This window comes from Colletes latitarsis, chromosome 13 (assembly GCF_051014445.1).
Source record: "Colletes latitarsis isolate SP2378_abdomen chromosome 13, iyColLati1, whole genome shotgun sequence".
Lineage (NCBI taxonomy): Eukaryota > Metazoa > Arthropoda > Insecta > Hymenoptera > Colletidae > Colletes > Colletes latitarsis.
In genome coordinates this window covers 9,925,474-9,949,266 of record NC_135146.1, presented here as the reverse complement: position 1 = coordinate 9,949,266, position 23,793 = coordinate 9,925,474, and the positions used below count along the sequence as shown (strand labels likewise).

The 23,793-nt window shown below is 34.7% G+C and overlaps 2 protein-coding genes across 5 annotated transcripts in view; one reads left to right on the top strand and one right to left on the bottom strand.

Moving 5' to 3' along the window:
• The first annotated feature begins 1,029 nt into the window (after positions 1-1,029).
• Positions 1,030-15,692, top strand: Herc4 (HECT and RLD domain containing E3 ubiquitin ligase 4). Of its 3 annotated transcripts, none has more exons than XM_076780707.1 (18): positions 1,030-1,212; positions 3,357-3,552; positions 3,623-3,733; positions 3,875-3,997; positions 4,075-4,350; positions 4,414-4,565; positions 4,643-4,759; positions 4,832-5,098; positions 5,175-5,302; positions 8,847-9,015; positions 9,096-9,395; positions 9,460-9,645; positions 9,709-9,792; positions 9,853-10,041; positions 10,098-10,408; positions 10,522-10,671; positions 10,748-11,087; positions 15,217-15,692. In XM_076780707.1, exons 2-18 carry the CDS (start codon positions 3,438-3,440, stop codon positions 15,367-15,369), a joined length of 3,171 nt encoding a protein of 1,056 aa, XP_076636822.1. In that variant the 5' UTR covers positions 1,030-1,212; positions 3,357-3,437; the 3' UTR covers positions 15,370-15,692. The 3 variants fall into 3 exon arrangements, with proteins under 3 accessions (XP_076636822.1, XP_076636823.1, XP_076636821.1); XM_076780708.1 differs by lacking the exon at positions 1,030-1,212 and adding an exon at positions 1,321-1,419; XM_076780706.1 differs by lacking the exon at positions 1,030-1,212 and adding an exon at positions 1,649-1,738.
• Positions 15,693-16,245: 553 nt separating this feature from the next.
• The window catches only part of LOC143349447 (uncharacterized), a 36,996-nt gene continuing 29,448 nt past the window's right edge, over positions 16,246-23,793 (bottom strand). For both annotated transcript variants that reach the window (XM_076780719.1, XM_076780720.1), the window contains 3 exons: positions 20,767-21,048; positions 20,202-20,318; positions 16,246-17,379 (listed from right to left, as the gene is read on the bottom strand). In XM_076780719.1, coding sequence (XP_076636834.1) covers positions 17,101-17,379; positions 20,202-20,318; positions 20,767-21,048 — 678 coding nt within the window. In that variant the 3' untranslated portion in view covers positions 16,246-17,100. The remainder of the gene's footprint in view (positions 17,380-20,201; positions 20,319-20,766; positions 21,049-23,793) is intronic.

The window sequence follows — 23,793 nt, the reverse complement described above, 5'->3', positions numbered from 1 at the left end:
AAACGCTTGTTTCCCTCCTAGAAGCACTCATTGTTGCTAAATGATTGTTAGACGTCTTTCAACTAAATCACGACGTTATGACAATGTAAACAAAACATTATCGGGGAAGCCCAAGTATTATGTTTCAAAAATTTACTAGATTTATTAGACTTACTACCTTCGAAAAATTTGAAAAACGATATTTGTTTAATCTAACGATTTAAAGGACGATAATATTTGTTTTCCTTCAAATTATACGTTAGATACATTGTAATTAACAAAAACCGCATTTTTAAATAAAGAAAACTGATTATTCTTGGTTAACCTGAAAAATATGAGCGTTAAGAGGTTAATGTACCATTTTTCCACGAGAGAAGCGTGTTTACAACCTCATTCCTGTTGCTGTCCACTGATTGGTCGAGAACGGTGACGAAATCGGTGACAGCCAATCAGCGGACAGCAACAGGAGTGGGGATATAAACACGCTGTGCCTTCTTTTCGTGGAAGAACGATACGCACAATTTCGTTTTTATTCTTAAAAAAACCAATAAACTTTTATGTAGTTTAATTAATAATATCATACATAATAATAAATGAATATAATATTACACGAAATTGTTATTTTCTTTAAAATTACTATTTTAAGGGATGCACGAAGACTTTCGTGACTGACTGTATGTTATGAACATTTCAAAATACCCATAATACCTCACGATTGTGTGAGGATCCATGAATTTGTATAGGGAATTATTAAATATCTATTCTCGTTGGATATGTTCAATTTAAAAATATTAAACCCTTTAACCCCTAATTACTACCCAAAGCACAGATACAGTCGAAATTCAAAAGTTTCTATCGATTCCTTTAGAAAACGAAATTTATTACTATCTGAAAAATACTATGGAACATCTTTTCCGATCCTTGACTATTTAACGTTCTGTTTTCAAAAACATTCGTTCGATTAATATTTCAAAACGATTCATGAATTTCATTCGTGTGTCAAGGGTCAAATATGAAAAAACACTGTTAGGTAGTATTATTTCGTAGGTGTATTATTACGACACTGCAGTCTAGGTTTTTCCATTCTTGCGATTGTAATCTTCCAACAGTGAATGGTCATTAAGATCGAAAACTTATCTTTTGGCTTAAAAATAAATTCGTACCACGTTTAAAAATTTTCTGATTGATAATTCTACTTAAACGCTTTTCATAAACATTGCACCTACGAGAAATGTAAGTAACGAGCGAAACGACTGTTACGTATTTTATTAAAAAAAATTCTTATCAACTCACAATTGAAATTTGCTGCATTTCACGTTCTTGCGTTGTTGATTTGTTACCATTCGGATCCGTAAATACTGTCATGTTTTAAGCTACTCAAATTTCTTCCGTTTCTCTTAACCTAGCCCGTTTAAATTCTGATTATGACAGGATAAACAGGTACAATGAATAGAACCTTCTTCCAAGTACGTTGCATCGAACGTAACATTTTACGCAATGTCATCTTTAACTATAACTCACGTTTAAATGGAATTTTACGTTTCTGTGTGTTCTGCATCGAAACGTTAATGATACACGATGTTTCTAAAGAAATAAACCGATATATAAAAATAATGTTCTTCTTTTATAAAGATGTTTTCCAAACTTATCGGAGGATTATAAAGAACGTTATTTTTAGGACATACCTCACGTTTTTCATAAATAGCATGCCCCGTCTGCACCTCTGATGCTTTCAGTTTGAGAGAAACAGAAAAATATGGTTAGTCACCGATATACCTGTTTTCAGCCAAACGTTATCATCGATACTCACTACTTTACTATACGTGTAACTTGGCATGCATCTGATTCGCTTGAAACTTGCATAATCGAGACTCGATCGTTTCCTCTGAAGTTAATTCACAACTTACTCGTTCGGAACATTTCTAACGCAATTTTTAAAGCGTATTAATTAAGCAAAACAGAAGAAGTTTTAGCATGCGGTACGATTGTTCTATTTTTACCAAGAATTAACGTTACGATACGTTGTAGAGGTATTCTGCGATTAAAATGAGACTGAGATGTCTTTACGAACAGAAAAATTTATATATTGTAGACAATCGGAGAGGTAACAACTTTATTTCTAACGACGAGGCAATGACAGACTGATCGATTGATAGACTGCTCTAGTGTACTCTCGTAGCAGGGTTTTTAAATCTGTCTACAATATTTATAGATTTTTTGTTACATGACAGTCCAATCTTATTTTTACATTAACGTTAGATTCATTTGTTTGCATCACAGTTATTCCTTGCGTCTATTTTTAAATTTATTCCATTGAAAATGGTAAATGCAATGCAACAAATTAATTTTAGTTTTTTGTTCGCTCGCAAATGGTATTTTGTACTCTAAGAATCTACACTCGTAGCAGGGTTTTTAAATCTGTCTACAATATTTATAGATTCTTTGTTACATGACAGTCCAATCTTATTTTTACATTAACGTTAGATTCATTTGTTTGCATCACAGTTATTCCTTGCGTCTATTTTTTAATTTATTCCATTGAAAATGGTAAATACAATGCAACAAATTAATTTTAGTTTATGGTTCGCTCGCAAATGGTATTTTGTACTCTAAGAATCTACACTCGTAGCAGGGTTTTTAATCTGTCTACAATATTTATAGATTTTTTGTTACATGACAGTCCAATCTTATTTTTACATTAACGTTAGATTCATTTATTTGCATCACAGTCATTCGTTGCGTCTATTTTCAAATTTATTCCATTGAAAATGGTAAATGCAATACAACAAATTAATTTTAGTTTTTTGTTCACTCGCAAATGGTATTTTGTACTCTAAGAATCTACACTTGCAGCAGGGTTTTTAAATTTGTCTACAATATTTATAGATTCTTTGTTACATGACAGTCCAATCTTATTTTTACATTAACGTTAGATTCATTTATTTGCATCACAGTCATTCGTTGCGTCTATTTTCAAATTTATTCCATTGAAAATGGTAAATGCAATACAACAAATTAATTTTAGTTTTTTGTTCACTCGCAAATGGTATTTTGTACTCTAAGAGTCTACACTCGTAGCAGGGTTTTCAAATCTGTCTACAATATTTATAGATTCTTTGTTACATGACATTCTAATCTTATTTTTACATTAATGTTAGAGTCATTTGTTTGCATCACAGTTATTCCTTGCGTCTATTTTTTAATTTATTCCATTGAAAATGGTAAATACAATGCAACAAATTAATTTTAGTTTATATCTTCAGACATAGTGCATGTTTAATATTTAAAAACCAAATACATTCTGTACCGTAAAACAGTGCGAATATAAACAGAAGAAAGCAATGATAATTATGATTTCTGTACCGGTATTTGCATAGGCAAACTGGACCAAAAAGCGACGTCTGGCTTGTGAGCCTGTTGTAGCAGAGGAATATCCTTCACTCGAAGTAACAAAAGATATGTTTTGCTGGGGTAGTGCTATACACGGGGAACTGGGTTTAGGTGGTATCGAGGATGAGAATATTTTAATACCCCACGAAGTAAACTTTAAAAGAGCAGCAGAGATTGAACAAAGTAAGAGTGAATTCACCCAAAACGCACATAACAATTTTTCTTATAATCGTTACCTTTGAAATAATTTTAGTTGCATGTGGTGAAAATTATACGATAATTATTACCCATGATGGCCAAATATATTCGTGTGGAAATAACGATTATGGACAACTTGGCCACGAAAAGGGAAGAAAAAGATTTCGTAAGTATGAGAAACGTGAATCCTCGAATTGATTAAATCTGAAAAATTTGCAACATTTGAGACGCAAATCTTATTTCTCAAATTTGCCACTTATTCCTTCAGATAACTTTTCAAATATTAACAAAATTGTTTTATGTTTAGAGTTGGTACCTGACTTAGATGCATTTGTATTTAAAAAGGTAGCTTGCGGTGCACATCACACGGTAGTAGTAAATGAATGGGGGCAGCTGTTTAGTTGGGGATCTAACGGAGAAGGCCAGCTAGGTAACATTACCAAAATTAATGTGTCTTTCGATAATTTCTAGATGCTGTTCGTTCAGTTAATACTTCAAACTTTGCAGGTTTGAATTCCAAAAATATTATCGAGTGTACGCCACGTATGGTAAAAACACTTGGTACTAGCGTAATTGTGCAAATAGCTTGCGGTGCGAAGCATACGCTCGCATTGACGAATAATGGCGAATTATATAGTTGGGGCTCTAATAACGAAGGGCAACTTGGTTTGGGTTCCGACATCAAAAACGAAATAAAGCCTAAACTTGTAAGTAGTCTAGTCGGTGTGCCTATTGCTTTTATTGCCTGCGGAGGGTATCACAGCATAGCCATATCGAAATCAGGTAACGTAGTAGCAAGAAAGGAAACATTCTCATAAAACGTGAAGGTAAATGAATCTTTCGCAGGAGCTATATTCGGTTGGGGCAAAAATACGTTTGGTCAGTTGGGGCTAAACAACACACAGGACAGGAACATTCCTTGCCAGTTGCAAACCTTGCAGAATGCAAAAGTATGTTACGCAGCATGCGGTGAAGAATTTTCTGTATTTTTGACATTGGTAAGTATCTTCAACCTGCGTTCTATGAAGTTTTATTAATATTTGAAAAACTGTTGTGTTACGCCTCATTGTTCTAGGATGGTGGGGTGTTCACTTGCGGAGCAGGAATGTACGGTCAGTTGGGGCATGGAAATAATTCGAATGAAATTTTGCCCCGTCAAGTTATGGAACTTATGGGTAGCACAGTTACGCAGGTATGTAATAATTTTGTAAACAAACTGTTTCTCTTGATTGTCAAGGTGCTATGTGAGTGTTTATTTTGCAAGATCTCCTGTGGTAAAAGACACACATTGGCATTGGTGCCATCTCGTGGAAGAATTTACGCATGGGGTTTGGGTGGGGCAGGACAATTGGGCAACCGTGTTACACGTAGTATAGCCACTCCGCAGGTAGTACATGGACCATGGGTTGCCCCTAATGGCACTGCGATGATTGATCTTGATAAGGAATTCAGTTTCTCTAGCATCGACTGTATAGTTACTCATATCTTTACTGGTGGTGATCATTGTTTCGCAACCGTAATCCCACGGAAGGTACTTGGTTTTCCACTGTTCGAATCCACATGTAACTACTAATGATATAATTTATAATATAATGTAATTTCTGCAGGATAATATAGAACCAGACGACTGTAGAATATTAGGATCTTCTTATCAAATTCTTGAAATAAACGAAGAACAATTAATGGCATGTCAGAGAGTTCCACCAGGCTCGCCAATTGATCATGACCTTATGACGTGAGTAGAAAAGTTAGTACCTAAGATTATTCCAAATGTCGTAAATAGATTTTACGTTCCTTTGGGTGGTTCTTTTGAGTGACCAGTGATATTTCTACATGATGATTCTAGAAACAACTAACAAGGGACCATCCCGAGGTGTAAATCTCCAATTTAGATGAAACTTCGCAATTATGTAGTTCTCATAAATCTATTAGACACGTATTTTTTTGTAGCTGCTAATATTCGCTTTAAGGGGTTGAAATCAGCCCTCAAAGTTGGGGGTTCGAAACATACTTTGTTGAATATCTCGGAAACTATTAGAGATAGGGGTGTGCTTCAAAGGGATGAAATTTATGTTTTTAAACGGCGAATTTGATGGTGCAAAGAGATTTGCAAAACTTTTATTTGTTTAAAGAATATGTTAAAAAATAGCACATTTCTTTATTTTTCTCGTTGGATGTTAATGATTTTTTTTTCTCCATTTGTACAGAGAAACTACATATCCATGTACAAAATACGGATAAATTGGAATTTTGATTTTTTCACGATAAAGAAAGATTTTATATTTCTAATTTTTTTTGTATTTCGTGTTGTACGAAGTACCAGATCGCATACAGGGTGTTCGGCCAACCCTGGGAAAAATTTTAATGGGAGATTCTAGAGGCCAAAATAAGACGAAAATCAAGAATACCAATTTGTTGATGGAGGCTTCGTTATAAAGTTATTAACAATTAAATTAAAAAATTTCAAATCGGTTTGAAAAAATTATTTTCGGTTGCGGGGGTTAATTACAATCATTTTTCATGAATACACATATCCCCGTAATCCTACCCTCCTTCGAGAAAAAAATTCGAGAAGGTGTGAAATTTTTCAAGAAAATTAAAAAATTTTAAATCGTTCTAAAAAAATTATTTTTGATTGCAGGGACCAATTACAATCATTTTTGGTCAATAGACATACCCTCAAAATCTTAACCATTTTCGAGAAAAAAATTCTCTACCGAAAATATAATTTCTGGCTAGGAATGCTTCCTCGCAATTTCATGCAAATCTTTAAAATGCCATAACTTTTGAACGGTTTGGACGATTTTAATGTTCAAAAAGCCAAACGACGCGTATTTTAACGTAGAATATTTAGGAATTCTAAGAATATTGAAAAAGTTATTCCTTGACCCCATAAAATGAGAAAAACTACATAAAAATGGTCCAATCTTCAAACAGCCATAACTCCTATAATAGTGAATATATTTCAATGAAACTTTTTTCTGAAGTAGAGCCCATAGGTACCTACAAAAAAGTATTAAACAATTTTTTTGTAGGACGTCAAGCGAAATTATTAAAAATCAAAAACGAATTTTTAAGGAAACTCGATGGAGGGTAGGTGCCTAAATTTTTCGACGAAAAAAAAATTTTGAAATCTGTCTAAAAAATTATTTTTAGCTAGGGGGATCTATAACAATAATTTTTGGTCAGTAGACGTACTCTCGAAATTCTACCCACTTTCGAGAAAATAATTCGACAAAGTGCCTAAATTTTTCGGCAGAAATGAAAATTTTGAAATCGTTCTGAAAAAATTATTTCTAGCTAGGGGGATCAATTACAAGTATTTTTGGTCAATAGACATACTCTCGAAATCCTACCCACTTTGGAGAAAAAAATTCCTTACCGAAAATATTATGTGAAGCCAGAAATAGTACCCCGAAATTTCATGCGAATCTTTAAAACGTTATAACTCCTGAACGGATTGGGCGATTTTAATGTTTCAAAAAGCATTCAACGCGTATTTTAGTGAAGAATATTTAGAAATTCTAAGAATATTGAAAAAGTTATTCCTTGACCCCATAAAATGAGAAAAACTCCATAAAAATGGCCCAATCTTCAAACAGCCATAACTCCTATAATAGTGAATATATTTCAATGAAACTTTTTTCTGAAGTAGAGCCCATAGGTACCTACAAAAAAGTATTAAACAATTTTTCTGTAGGACGTCAAACAAAATTATTAAAAATCAAAAACGAATTTTTAAGGAAACTCGATGGAGGGTAGGTGCCTAAATTTTTCGACGAAAAAAAAATTTTGAAATCTGTCTAAAAAATTATTTTTAGCTAGGGGGATCTATAACAATAATTTTTGGTCAGTAGACGTACTCTCGAAATCCTACCCACTTTCGAGAAAATAATTCGACAAAGTGCCTAAATTTTTCGGCAGAAATGAAAATTTTGAAATCGTTCTGAAAAAATTATTTCTAGCTAGGGGGATCAATTACAATTATTTTTGGTCAATAGACATACCCTCGAAATCCTACCCACTTTGGAGAAAAAAATTCCTTACCGAAAATATTATGTGAAGCCAGAAATGGTACCCCGAAATTTCATGCGAATCTTTAAAACACCATAACTCCTGAACGAATTGGACGATTTTAATGTTCAAAAAGCCAAACGACGCGTATTTTAGTGTAGAATATTTAGAAATTCTAAGAATATTGAAAAAGTTATTCCTTGACCCCATAAAATGAGAAAAACTACATAAAAATGGTCCAATCTTCAAACAGCCATAACTCCTATAATAGTGAATATATTTCAATGAAACTTTTTTCTGAAGTAGAGCCCATAGGTACCTACAAAAAAGTATTAAACAATTTTTCTGTAGGACGTCAAACAAAATTATTAAAAATCAAAAACGAATTTTTAAGGAAAATCGACGGAGGGTAGGTGCCTAAATTTTTCGACGAAAAAAAAATTTTGAAATCTGTCAAAAAAATTATTTTTAGCCAGGGGGATCTATAACAATAATTTTTGGTCAATAGACATACTCTCGAAATCTTACCCACTTTCGAGAAAAAAATTCAGTATTGTTGGAACTTTAAACGTTAATAACTTCTTAACGAAGCCACCATCAACAAATTGGTATTCTTGATTTTCGACTTATTTTGGCCTCTAGAATCTCCCATTAAAATTTTTCCCAGGGTTGGCCAAACACGAGATACGAAAAAAATTACAAATATAAAATCTTTCTTTATCGTGAAAAAATCAAAATTCCAATTTATCCGTATTTTGTACATGGATGTGTAGTTTCTCTGTACAAACGGAGAAAAAAAAATCATTAACATCCAACGAGAAAAATAAAGAAATGTGCTATTTTTTAACATATTGTTTAAACAAATAAAAGTTTTGCAAATCTCTTTACACCGTCAAATTCGCCGTTTGAAAACATAAATTTCATCCATTTGAAGCACACCCCTATCTCTAATAGTTTCCGAGATATTCAACAAAGTATGTTTCGAACCCCCAACTTTGAGGGCTGATTTCAACCCCTTAAAGTGAATATTAGCAGCTACAAAAAAATACGTGTCTAATAGATTTGTGAGAGCTACATAATTGCGAAGTTTCATCTAAATTGGAGATTTACACCTTGCGATGGTCCCTTGTTAATTCTATTGAATTTAAAAATTAAGAAAAAATAAAATTCCACTGTGCTCTCTATGTCATTTTTAGTCTTAGTTTCGTCGCCCTGTATAATCAATGATAAAAATAATAAAATTCGGTGAATCGATGTTCTTACAGATATTTAGAGACCGTATTTAAGAGCCAAGCTTGTTTGAACGGATCATTTTTGCTTAATAACGATAATCACTATGGATGTTCAAGCAAACAACACGGACTGGATCTGAATCAAGCTAGCAGATCGTTTGGAATTATTAGGGAATTGGATAACAACACGATTCAGGAACTGGTATACACGAAAACACGTTTTACGAAAGTTCAAATACTCTGACGTTTTAAATTACTACGAATTAATTATTCCTTCTTTAGATATTTACTTGCATATCAGAGAGCTTGATTCCATCCTATGCTAGCTTACCATCTAGCATATATTGTCTGGAATCTTTAAGAATCTTCTTAATATTACCTTTGTATCACGGTTTTGCAGATCCCATTAATCGTAATTTATTGCATAAACCATTTTGCAAAGCTGTTTTAGCATTAAAACCAGAGGTTCTTGAAATTGTATCTAAATGGTGGGCCGAAGCGCCATCGCACTATTTCGAAAGATTAGTCAGAATTCATAAGTCAGTTGTTCTTCATTACGTAAAGGAATCGAAAGCAACAAAGGTAATAGTCACGATAAACAGTGAAACACTTATTTCAGTAGCACTGTAGGAACTAAATTCATTAGGTTGTGCCCTGGGATGCTACGCTCCAACTTGTTTTGGATTTCTTACATTTACTAAATAAATTGAATAACGAAGGCAAAGAAAGGAACATTGTGCCCTACGCTACATTTCATTTACCAGAATTGATAGAATACATAGACATTAGAGACGATTATGTGAAGTGGATCGTAGAGAAGGAACACTATTCTGTAAGTCGAATATATCTACGATTTACTCAATCTTGACTCTTAAATAACTCAAATTTGTTTCAGTGCCAGAAAGTCTTCTGTCACTATCCTTTTCTTCTGGACGCTCAAGCAAAGACGATACTGCTTGAGACCGATCAAGCCATTCAGGTACAAAGTAAGCTTACGTTGCACATGTTACAATGTTTAAACTTCTCTATGTTACGTTAGATGCAGTCAGCAATGAACGAAGCTGCTACTCGAGCTGCCACGTATCAAATGTTTTTGTACCCATTCTCTGTAAACGAGCACCATAATATTCAATTTGTGCTGTTGAACGTGTCTCGCGAAAACATAGTTGCAGACACTTTATTGGAACTGTCCCGCTATGATTCCAGAGACTTGAAAAAACCTCTACGAGTGAGTATTCTAAAAGAGTTTAAGTATCTAAAGTTTCATTAATGAAATTGTTACAGGTAAAGTTTCACGGTGAGGAAGCAGAAGATGCAGGAGGCGTTAAGAAAGAGTTCTTTATGCTTCTGTTGAAAGAAATTCTTGACCCAAAGTACGGTATGTTCAAACAGTACGAAGAGACCAGAATCATTTGGTTCAGCGAAGACTCTTTCGAGGATGAAAATATGTATTTTCTCATCGGAGTCCTCTGTGGGCTTGTAATTTACAATTTCATTATTATTGATTTACCATTCCCACTGGCTTTATATAAGAAATTGTTGCTCGAACCAGTTGGACTGATCGATGTTAAAGAAATGTCCCCAGTACTCGCTAAGTATGATATGATTTTTGAAATATGTTGGATTTTAGGGTGCAAAACACTCGAGATAAAATACTGGTCTTGTCTGAAGCTATGCAAGCGTTATGGTGATATTAATATTGTTGCAGGAGCATGCAAAGCGTACTCGATTACGACGAACCGGATTTCGAAGAAATCTTTTGTCTGAACTTTGAAGTTGTCAGAGAAGCGTTTGGTGAGAAAAGAATTTACGAACTTATACCAGGAGGTAGTAAAATTCCAGTTACATTGAAAAATAAGTACATATTTTCAAATGTTTCTGTTCTATTTACACGCGTGTGTTCTTATAAATAATGGCGTCGTTATTGTTTGTAGAAAACAGTTCGTTGACTTGTACGTAGATTATATACTGAACAAATCTGTCGAAGTGCATTTTAAAGAATTTCACAAAGGTTTCCATAAAGTTTGCGGTGGAAGAGTGCTGGAGTTGTTTCATAGTTACGAATTAATGGCAGTGGTGGTAGGAAATGAAGATTATGATTGGGAGGAGTTGGAAAAGAATGCAATGTATAAAGAAGGGTATACGAAAAACGATCCTACGATTCAATTGTTTTGGCAAGTATTTCGTGAACTGTCTTTGGAGGAGAAGAAAAAGTTTTTATTGTTTTTAACTGGAAGCGATAGAATACCTATACAAGGCATGAAAGCGATCAAGGTAGGTTGGTGATATGATTGCATGTGTGGCGTTGTTTCCCGTGCTTGCCTCCCTCAGTTGCTATATAGGGGGTTCAGCCACCCCTGGGAAAAATATTAATGGGGGATTCTGGAGGCCCAAATTAAGACGAAAATCAAGAATACCAATTTGTTGATGGAGGCCTAGTTAAAAAGTTATTGACAATTAAATTCAAAAATTTCAAATCGTTCGGCAAAAATTATTTTTAGTTGCTGGGGTCAGTTATAATCATTTTTGGTCATTAGATATATTCTTGAAATCCTACCCAGTTTTGAGAAAAAAATTCGAAAAGGTGCGAAATTTTGTCGACGGGGAAAAAAAATTTTCAAATCTTTTTGGAAAAATTATTTTTAGTTGCAGGGGTCAATTACAATAATTTTTGGTGAATAGACATACCCTCGAAATCTCACGCACTTTCTAGAAAAAAATTCTTTACCGAAAATCTAATCTAATGGTTCCCCGAAATTTAAAGCGTATCTTTAAAACGCCATAACTTCTGAATGGATTGGACGATTTTAATGTTTTAAATTGCAAATAACGCGTATTTTGGGGAAGAATATGTAGGAATTCTAACAATATCCGAAAAGTTGAGTCCTGACCCCGAAAAATGAGAAAAACCGTATAAAAATGGTTCAATTTTCAAACAGCCATAACTCTTACAATAGTGAATGTATCTCATTGAAATTTTTTTCTAAAGTAGAGCTCACGGATACCTACAAAAAAGTTCTAAACAACTTTTCCATACAACGCCAACCAAATTTATTAAAAATAAAAAACGAATTTTTAAGGAAAATCGACGGAGGGTAGCCTGAGTTTTTCAACGAAAAAAAAAATTTCGAAATCTGTCTAAAAAAATTATTTTTAGCTAGGAGGATCTATAACAATAATTTTTGGTCAATAGACATACCCCTGTAATCTTAACCACTTTCGAGAAAAAAAATTCCTTACTGAAAATATAATCTGAGGCCAGAAATGGTACCCCAAAATTTCATGCGTATTTTTGAAATGTCATAACTTCTGAATGGATTGGACGATTTTATTGTTCCAAAATGCAAATAACGCGTATTTTGGTGAAGAATATGTAGGAATTCTAACAATATCCGAAAAGTTGAGTCCTCACCCCGAAAAATGAGAAAAACCGTATAAAAATGGTTCAATTTTCAAACAGCCATAACTCTTACAATAGTGAATGTATCTCATTGAAATTTTTTTCTAAAGTAGAGCTCACGGATACCTACAAAAAAGTTCTAAACAACTTTTCCATACAACGCCAACCAAATTTATTAAAAATAAAAAACGAATTTTTAAGGAAAATCGACGGAGGGTAGCCTAAGTTTTTCAACGAAAAAAAAAATGTCGAAATCTGTCTAAAAAAATTATTTTTAGCTAGGAGGATCTATAACAATAATTTTTGGTCAATAGACATACCCCTGTAATCTTAACCACTTTCGAGAAAAAAATTCCTTACTGAAAATATAATCTGAGGCCTGAAATGGTGCCCCAAAATTTCATGCGTATTTTTGAAAGGTCATAACTTCTGAACGGATTGGACGATTTTAACGTTTCAAAAAGCAAACTATGCGTATTTTAATGAAGAATATGTAGAAATTCCAAAAATATCCAAAGAGTTGTTCCTTAACTCCGTAAAGTTGGAAAAACCCCATAAAAATGGTCCAATTTTCAAACAGCCATAACTCTTACAATAGTGAATGTATCTCATTGAAATTTTTTTCTAAAGTAGAGCTCACGGATACCTACAAAAAAGTTCTAAACAACTTTTCCATACAACGCCAACCAAATTTATTAAAAATAAAAAACGAATTTTTAAGGAAAATCGACGGAGGGTAGCCTGAGTTTTTCAACGAAAAAAAAAATTTCGAAATCTGTCTAAAAAAATTATTTTTAGCTAGGAGGATCTATAACAATAATTTTTGGTCAATAGACATACCCCTCTAATCTTAACCACTTTCGAGAAAAAAATTCCTTACTGAAAATATAATCTGAGGCCAGAAATGGTGCCCCAAAATTTCATGCGTATTTTTGAAAGGTCATAACTTCTGAACGGATTGGACGATTTTAACGTTTCAAAAAGCAAACTATGCGTATTTTAATGAAGAATATGTAGAAATTCCAAAAATATCCAAAGAGTTGTTCCTTAACCCCGTAAAGTTGGAAAAACCCCATAAAAATGGTCCAATTTTCAAACAGCCATAACTCTTACAATAGTGAAGATATTTCAATGGAATTTTTTTCTGAAGTAGAGCTCATGGCTACCTACAAAAAATTATTATACAACTTTTCTGTACGGTGTCAAACGAAATTACTAAAAATCAAAAACGAATTCTTAATAAAAATCGACAGGGGGTTGGTGCCTAAATTTGTCAAATTATTCTAAAAAAATTTTTTTCGGTTGCGGGAGTCAATTACAATCATTTTTGGTCATTAGACATACCTCCCGAATCCTATCCACTTTCGAGAAAAAAATTCAATATAAGTGGAACTTTAAATGTTAATAACTTTTTAACGAAGCCTCTATCAACAAATTGGTATTCTTGATTTTCTCATCATCATTCTCATCATTTCATTTTCTCAAGAGTTTAAGGAACAGCAAATCCCGAGAACACGAAAAAATCACTACAATTCAACTCAAAATCCTACCTAACAGAATGATCCTACAACTATACTACTCAGGCAAATCTATAACCTTAGCCTGTTTTCTCAAAGCATGGAAAATCACAAAAATTGTACCTTTCCTCAAATCAGGAAAAGCTCACACTAATCCCAAACAACTACAGACCTATTAGCCTCCTAAATCTCCTCGATAAAATCCTGGGAAAAGTCATTCTCACCCAAATCAAAATTCACCTTAGAAACAACACCCTAATCTCGGAAAAATTCAGCTTTCAGTCCAACCATTCCACTATCCACCAAGCCCTCAGACTGCAGGAAGACATTGCACTAGAAGCGAACAAGTTCTGTAGCTCTAGTCCTGCTAGACCTTCGACACTGTCTGACGCAATGGACTCCTGCTCAAACTACATCATATCAACCTACCTAAACACCAAATCAAAATAACACACAGCTTCCTGTCAAACAGAACTATATCAGTAACCTACAACGGTACACAGTCCACTCCCAGAACACTTCACATGGGGGTCAGTCCTGGGTCCCATACTTTTCAACATCTACATCAACGACATTCCCAAAAATCCCAATACCAAGCCCTCTATGCCGATGACACTACAATCTACTCCTCATGGGCTCGCAACCACGCAGTCAAGTATGCTCAAGCTCACTTGAATCCTTCACGGACCTGGAAACTGACCATAAACTCAACAAAAACTGAGGCAGTCTTCTTCACTCACAAACTAAAACCTAATCTCACAAACATCACGATAGACAATCCATCCCCTGGTCCAAAAAGGTGAAATACTTGGGAATGTGGTTCGACACAGAATTAAAATGGCAGCATAACATCCAAGACTGAGCGTGCAAAGGAATTAGTCTCCTGCGTACACTCATCTCTAGAGACAGCCTACTCTCTACCTCTCTCAAACTTTGTCTACACAAAAGTACACATTTCCAAAATCCAAGTAATCCAAAATAGGTACCGTATGATACTTAACAAACTCCAATATCACACAACCGCTTCACTGCATGAGGAAGCAAAAATAGAATACATTTGCAAGTCATGAAGCTAACCATGCTAAAGAGCTTCAATCCTGACAACAATCCACGAAAGATACAGATTAAAACTTCCAGATTAATCATGAACTAACTCCAACACCATACTCATCATATCTCAAGCTCTAACACGAGGGAAACTGTAATTACTAACATAAACATTACTAGATACTAACCTCTACTTTAAATATAGATCATAGGGCCTCTATTCAAGGTGCTGCAACAACACAGGAGAATAATAATAAGAAATTTCCAATATCCCAGTTTGGGCCTGCTAGGAAGCCTCACTGATGGGCCCACTAGCGCCCCCTGTTTTCCTTTTCTGCCCTTCTACGATAGTTCCAGTTCCTACCGCAACAAAGCAGCGCCACACATGCAACTTTTAAACGTTTAAATTGTTCCAATTAAGCGTTTTGTTTTGTTCCAGATTACGATACAACCATTGGGTGATGAACGTATGTTGCCCGTCGCTCATACGTGTTTCAATTTACTCGACCTCCCACGATATCAAACCCGAGAAAGATTAAGATACAAGCTGCAACAAGCTATACAACAAACACATGGTTTTTCGTTAGTCTGAAACTTTTTCCTATATAGTTGTACATTTGCATAATATGGCGTAAAATCTTAATCGGAATTTCGTTATCTTACACTGCAAGATTGAATGAATTGATTTTATATAAAGATTAGGCTATTTCGTAGTCTAAAATTGCAAGCGTAGTAAGAGTTTGGAGTAACATTATTATGCAGTACGGTGCAACGAAAGGGCTAGGAAAAGAGAATGCATCACTTTAGCGAAACAGAATTCTATAAATATGAGTATTATAAAAGATCTATTCAAGGTTTATTTGAAACGATAGGATATTTATAATGCTGCGAATGAATTTGAATTTAAAAAGAAAAGCAAGATGATCTCAGGGAAAATTGTTAGCAAATAAACTCCAATCAAAGATCATATTCCTGATAGATTATTTTTTTAACGATTAAACGTGTTACTTTTAACGAGTAAGATAATCGCCCTTAATGTACATGTTTAATACTTATTTAAACGATAGACCACGAACAAAAAAAAGAGTGTTAATGGTGGACTCTTAGCATTTATTTATTAGTCGCGAGTAAATGTTTCTCTTACCTTACTTTTCAATTATAAGATTACAAATGAACAAAAATGTGATTTTTTTCCAAGCATTCACCACTAGCGAAGTTGGGAAAATTTTATTCAAAAATAACGGATAAACATTGCAGATTAACGAATTAATCTACAATCTCGATTGCTTATTTTCAAATAAAATCTTCTCAATTTTCACCGTTGCTATATATTCTGTACAAAATAGTCTACATTTTTAGTACACGAATATATATTTTGTATATTTATTTATAAAGCAAATTACGATATTATATTTCCATTATATATTGAAATAAATTTTTTTAAACGATTGAAAATTCACGGTCCACGTTTAAATTTGTAAATATCCTTTATTTATACACATCAATATGTTACATTATTACAAAGTTACGTTATTCAATAGACACGTGGTCGTTTAATCGTTTTACAAAAACGTTTGCGATATCAGGACGTGTTCGTCTCAATGTCTCGCAACATTTTTGTTCGATTTTCATTCGATCTTATTCGTTTCTTATTTCGCTACTACTCAACGTTTCAGTGTTTACCACTCTTTCACGAGATAAAAAGCTTTTCTCAGAAGCATTAGTGTTTTTTTTTATTTGTACGCTAACGTTTCGCGTTAAATATTACTTAGAGCTACGCTATTGATCAGCATTTTACTAAAGGTGGGTTGAAACCTAACTTAGGGGTGCATCTGAAAGAATAAGTGTAAAAATTTGGCTGAAAAGTGACCCCATCTACGATGGGAAGATTTGGGTTGAAACATTTTGTCCTAATGAACGCTTAATTTTACGTTTGAACGAAAGTAACGAGGATAAAAAGCAATTGTCAGTCTCAGTATATACAAGTTACGTTGAAATTCGAAATCCCAATGAAGGTGTTCATCTTGTCTCGTGAAAGCATCGCGCCAATTCGGACCCGAGAACTGGAAAAGCGAAAACACAATCCGTGTACAGTCTCGAGTCCTGGAGAAACAATCATTCGATCCATCATTTTACTCTGTGCTCTGTGTGCACAAATTTCGAAATCCAACGAGAACAGCCCCTGAGCGATTTCTATGTATCGAGACATCCTCGCGAAGATTCCTAGGGTAATTTTCAACGAGAGATCAAAAATCAAGCCCAGGACGACGTTTCCAGAGATAGATAGATAGATAGAGAAGTAAACAACTATTGAATAGATTCGCTAATGTTGATAGGCTGGGGTGAAGTATTGAGTGCCTGGTGGAGCTCGATAGCCAGGGTACGAACTGTTCAAGGCGTGCTGAGCGAAGAAACCGCTGTAATCCTTCTTTACTCTTCGAGGTCTGACAGCTGGTCCTCTCGCCAGTTCCATCCTGGCTCTGTTTTCCGCTTCTGTTTGAGCTTTCACCGCTGGCGGTGGCCATTTCAAGTCTCCCCTCATGTTTCCGCTAACTGGAGCCTTTGTTGCGGCAGGTTGAGCTTGGTAAACGGGCGCTGGTGCCTAAAGTTCCCAAAATACTATGAAAGGGAGCAAACAGAGCAATATTGGGAGCAAGAGGACCAGGAGGAAGCTGTGCCGCTAGCAGATGTTACGAAAGGAGTCATGGAAAAGCTCAGATGTTCGATAATATACGCAGAGAGGATGTTACATTTAACTGCGAAAGGTAGAATATCTTATGAGGTGGAACATCATATTATTGAAGGTTTAACTGCGGAAGGTGGAATATTTCATGAGGTGGAATATCTCATTGAAAGTTTCATTGCGAAAGGTGGGATATCTCATTGAAGGTTTAACTGCGAAAGCTGGGATCTCTCATTGAAGGTTTAGCTGCGAAAGGTGGAATATTTCATGAGGTGGGATATCTCATTGAATGTTTAACTGCGAAAGGTGGAATATCTCATGAGGTGGGATATTTCATTGAAGATTTAACTGTGAAAGGTGGAATATCTCATGAGGTGGGATATCTCATTGAATGTTTATCTGTGAAAGGTGGAATATCTTATTGAAGGTTTAACTGCAAAAGATGGGATATTTCATGAGGTGGAATATCTCATTGAAGGTTTAACTGCGGAAGGTGGAATATCTCATTGAAGGTTTAACTGCAAAAGGTGAAATATCTCATTCAAGGTTTAACTGCAAAAGGTGGAATATTTCATTGAATGTTTATCGGTGAAAGGTGGGATATCTCATTGAAGGTTTAATTGCAAAAGATGGGATATTTCATGAGATGGAATATCTCATTGAAGGTTAAACTGCGAAAGGTGGAATATCTCATTGAAGGTTTAACTGCGAAAGTTGGAATATCTCATTGAAGGTTAAACTGCGAAAGGTGAAATATCTCATTGAATGTTTAACTGCGAAAGATGGAATATCTCATGAGGTGGGATATCTCATTGAATGTTTATCTGTGAAAGGTGGAATATCTTATTGAAGGTTTAACTGCAAAAGATGGGATATCTCATTGAAGGTTTAACTGCGAAAGCTGGGTTCTCTCATTGAAGGTTTACCTGCGAAAGGTGGAATATTTCATGAGGTGGGATATCTCATTGAATGTTTAACTGCGAAAGGTGGAATATCTCATGAGGTGGGATATTTCATTGAAGATTTAACTGTGAAAGGTGGAATATCTCATGAGGTGGGATATCTCATTGAATGTTTATCTGTGAAAGGTGGAATATCTTATTGAAGGTTTAACTGCAAAAGATGGGATATTTCATGAGGTGGAATATCTCATTGAAGGTTTTACTGCGGAAGGTGGAATATCTCATTGAAGGTTTAACTGCAAAAGGTGAAATATCTCATTCAAGGTTTAACTGCAAAAGGTGGAATATTTCATTGAATGTTTATCGGTGAAAGGTGGGATATCTCATTGAAGGTTTAATTGCAAAAGATGGGATATTTCATGAGATGGAATATCTCATTGAAGGTTAAACTGCGAAAGGTGGAATATCTCATTGAAGGTTTAACTGCAAAAGGTGAAATATCTTATTGAAGGTTAAACTGCGAAAGGTGGAATATCTCATTGAAGGTTTAACTGCGAAAGTTGGAATATCTCATTGAAGGTTTAACTGCGAAAGTTGGAATATCTCATTGAAAGTGTAACTGCGAAAGGTGGAATATCTCATTGAATGTTTAACTGCGAAAGATGAAATATCTCATGAGATGGGATATCTCATAAAGTGGAACACCTCATTGAAGGTTTAACTGCGAAAGGTGGAATATCTTATTGAAGGTTTAACTGTGAAAGGTGAAATATCTCATTGAAGGTTTAACTGCGAAAGGTGGAATATCTCACGAGGTGGTATATTTCATTGAATATTTAACTGCAAGAGGTGGAATATCTCATTGAAGGTTTAACTGCAAAAGGTGGAATATTTCATTGAATGTTTATCTGTGAAAGGTGAGATATCTCGAAAGGTGGAATATCTCATTGAAGGTTTAACTGCAAAAGGTGGAATATTTCATTGAATGTTCATCTGTGAAAGGTGAGGTATCTCATAAGGTGGAATATCTCATTGAAGGTTTAACTGCAAAAGATGGGATATTTCATGAGGTGGAATATCTCATTCAAGGTTAAACTGCGAAAGGTGGAATATCTCATTCAAGGTTTATTTGCAAAAGGTGGGATATCTCATGATATGGAATATCTCATTGAATGTTTATCTGTGAAAGGTGGGATATCTCATAAGGTGGAATACCTCATTCAAGGTTTATTTGCAAAAGGTGGGATATCTCATGATATGGAATATCTCATTGAATGTTTATCTGTGAAAGGTGGGATATCTCATAAAGTGGAACACCTCATTGAAGGTTTATTTGCAAAATGTGGGATATCTCATGATATGGAATATCTCATTGAATGTTTATCTGCGAAAGGTGGGATATTTCATGAGGTAGAATATCTCATTGAAGGTTAAACTGCGAAAGGTAGAATATCTCACGAGGTGGGATATTTCATTGAATATTTAACTGCAAAAGGTGGAATATCTCATTGAAGGTTTAACTGCAAAAGGTGGAATATTTCATTGAATGTTTATCTGTGAAAGGTGAGATATCTCATAAGGTGGAATATCTCATTGAAGGTTTAACTGCAAAAAGTGGAATATCTCATTGAAAGTATCAAAAAAGTACTCTTACAAAACTTGTTTTATTCAAAGATTCACATTATATGATCACCATACACGAAAATGATGTATAACGTGCCCTTTTAAGTAAAACTTTTGTCAGAACACTTTTTTGATAACTTGGTACCTCATGAGATACGTTGGAAGCGAGCAATAGGAATCTGAAAAAATTAAATTATCAATAAACGTTTCACGAACCTGTGAAATTGGAGGCTCCGGACGTAGTGTGATGGTAGAGGGTGGTGGTTCGAATGGAGTAGGGGCTGTTTGAAGTTGCGGTTGTCGCTGTGACGAGTAACTATCCTGAGGGTGTTGCTGTAATTAATAACACGATTGAATTAGCGTATAGGAATCCAAGGGAAGTGGATTTTAAGAATTAACACGCCTGTTGACTACACGCTCGTTCCAGAACAGAGGAATATATGTATACAGAGGAAATGAACATTAATATTTCCTTATCGTGCATCTCTCCTGCGAAGCGATCCACCTGTCGATAGAACTGTCCAAGATATCAGATCGTTCTAAAGATATTATTCATGGGACGATCTGATATATGCACAAGTGTCGACTTCCAGTCCGGTACAATTCAATGACAGAGCTTCCACACCGTGCTATACGATTGGTTCTAAGTTTTGTTTGCTTTCCTGTGCCATCACATCCAAATATATATTAATTGTTTTGTAACCGTTGTTAGGTGGTACCAGATACGTTGCAAATAGTCTAAGGCGGAAGGAAGTCGACACCTATGCCCCGGATCACTTACCTGCGGATGGTGATTCTGTTGTCCCGACCAGGAAACCGGTTGAATCGGTTGTGGCGATATCGGAGAGGTAGCAGGAGGCGTTACAGGCGCCCAGCCCTTCGGCACAGGTTGGTGTTGGAAGTGAGAAGAAGGCTGTCGCAGAGTTCCAGCAGGACTAATCGACGACGGGGACGATGGAACGGCGCCCTGAGTCGACGAACGAGCGATCGTCGACGCCGGCTGAGGCGACGAACCTGACGAGGGACTGCTCTGGTACGAGGCGCGATCACCTATTCCACGGGTCTTTTCAAACGGAAAACAGAGGCTTTTTGTACGCATTGCCGTGTCCTCGGTCGACGAATTTTGTTTGCCCGTTTCTGGTTTCTTCGGAGACATTATTCTCAGTATACAGTTAAGGGCAACAGTAAGCGGACAGATGATGATACTGAATATCAATGAAATTTAATCACTATAGCATTATGATTACGGGTTTAAGCTTCCTTTAACATTTACCTTTATAGTGTATGGATTACTTAAATAACAAAATTAAGTTTAAACAAGGAATCAACCCCAGTGAGGCAGTTGATACATTACTGCGAGGCAAGATATTTATACAAATTACAAGTAACATTAAGCGTTGGACGATATAAAAATGCAACAAACAGCAGAAATTTTATATCAAATCCGAAATTTAATTCTTTTGGACTGAGACATAACCTAGACTTAACTTAGAATAAATTTCAATGAGATACGTTACCGTGTTATAAAGTATCAAAGAGTATGCAGTAGGATCAGATGTGTCGAAAACAATAAAACGAAGATTGCATGAAATTGGACTGAAATCTTGTAGAGCATGGCGTGAATCCCGTATTAATAAAAATGTGGCGCGCATGCGTCCGCAAGATGGCGCTTTCTGTCAGAGTAGCGATCGGCCATATTGGGGAATCCCCAAGCACGCTATACTGTGTAATTATATATATATATATATATATATATATATATATATCATGTGTATATGTATGTATATATGCATACTCTGTGTCTTATACAGGGTGTTCGGCCACCCCTGGGAAAAATTTTAATAGAGGATTCTAGAGGCCAAAATAAGACGAAAATCAAGAATACCAATTTGTTGATGGAGGCTTCGTTAAAAAGTTATTAACAATTAAATTCAAAAATTTCAAATCGTTCTGGAAAAATTATTTTCGGTTGTGAGGGTCAATTACAATCATTTTTGGTGAATACACATACTTCCGAAATTCTACTCAGTTTCGAGAAAAAAATTCATTACCGAAAATTTCATGTGTATCTTTAAAACATCATAACTTCTGAACGGATTGGACGATTTTAATATTTAAAAAAGCAAACTACGCGTATTTTGATGGGCAATACGTACAAATCGCAAAAATATTCGAAAAGTTGGTCCTTCACCCCGCAAAATGAGAAAAGCACTATAAAAATGGTCCAATTTTCAAACAGCCATAACTCCTACAATTGTGAATATATTTCAATGAAACTTTTTTCTGAAGCAGAGCCCATAGGTACCTACAAAAAAGTATTAGACAACTTTTCTGTAGGGCGTCAAACAAAATTACTAAAAATTGAAAACGAATTTTTAAGAAAAATCGACAGGGAGTTGGTGCCTAAATTTTTAGACGAAATTAAAAAATTTCAAATCATACTAAAAAAATTATATATAGTTGCAGGGGTCAATTACAAGCATTTTTGGTGAATAAACATATCCCCGAAAACCTAACCATTTTCGAGAAAAAAATTCGAGTAAGTATTAAAATTTTTAGACGAAATTAAAAAATTTCAAATCATACTAAAAAAATTATATATAGTTGCAAGGGTCAATTACAAGCATTTTTGGTGAATACACATATCCTCGAAAACCTAATCATTTTTGAGAAAAAAATTGAGTAAGTGAACAAATGTCGACGAAATTAAAAAATTTCAAAACATATTAAAAAAATTATATTTAGTTACGGGAGTCAATTATAATCTTTTTTGGTGAATAGACATAACTGTGAATTCTTAACCACTTTCGAGAAAAAAATTCCTTACCAAAAATCTAATCTAATGGTTCCCTGAAATTTAAAGCGTATCTTTAAAACGCCATAACTTCTGAACAGATTGGACAATTTTAATGTTACAAACGGCAAACAACGCGTATTTTAATGCAGAATATGTAGAAATTCCAAAAATATCCGAAAAGTTATCCCTTAACCCCGTAAAGTTGGAAAACCCCATAAAAGTGGTACAATTTCCAAACAGCCATAACTCCTACAACTGTGAATATATTTCAATGAAACTTTTTTCTGAAGCAGAGCCCATAGGTACCTACAAAAAAGTATTAGACAACTTTTCTGTAGGGCGTCAAACAAAAATACTAAAAATGAAAAACGAATTTTTAAGAAAAATCGACAGGGGGTAGGTGTTTAAATGTTTCGACGAAAAAAACAATTTCAAATCGTACTGGAAAAATTATTTTCTGTTAGGGGGGTTAATTACAATCATTTTTGGTCATTACACATACCCCCGAAATCCTACCCACTTTCGAGAAAAAAATTCCTTACCGAAAATCTAATCTAATGGTTCCCCGAAATTTAAAGCGTATCTTTAAAACGCCATAACTTCTGAACGGATTGGACAATTTTAAAGTTTAAAAAAACAAACTACGCGTATTTTGATGGGCAATACGTACAAATCGCAAAAATATTCGAAAAGTTGGTCCTTGACCTCGCGAAATGAGAAAACCCCCATAAAAATGATCCAATTTCAAACAGTCATAACTCCTACAATTGTGAATATATTTCAATGAAACTTTTTTCTGAAGTAGAGTTCATGGATGCCTACAAAAAAGTATTAGACAACTTTTCTGTAGGGCGTCAAACAAAATTACTAAAAATTAAAAAGGAATTTTTAACCCATTAAAATTTTTCCCAGTGGTGGTCGAACACCCTGTATATGCTATGTAATTATATACTCAAATTTATATTATCTTATGTTTTCCACTACCAAATATATTATCGCCATTAAACATTA

Bases quoted from the DNA above. Each gene is read 5' to 3' on its own strand.
- Herc4 (XM_076780706.1), top strand. The intron at 4,566-4,642 runs GTAAGTATCTTC...TCATTGTTCTAG, and splicing joins TTTCTGTATTTTTGACATTG to GATGGTGGGGTGTTCACTTG. The intron at 5,303-8,846 runs GTGAGTAGAAAA...ATGTTCTTACAG, and splicing joins ATTGATCATGACCTTATGAC to ATATTTAGAGACCGTATTTA.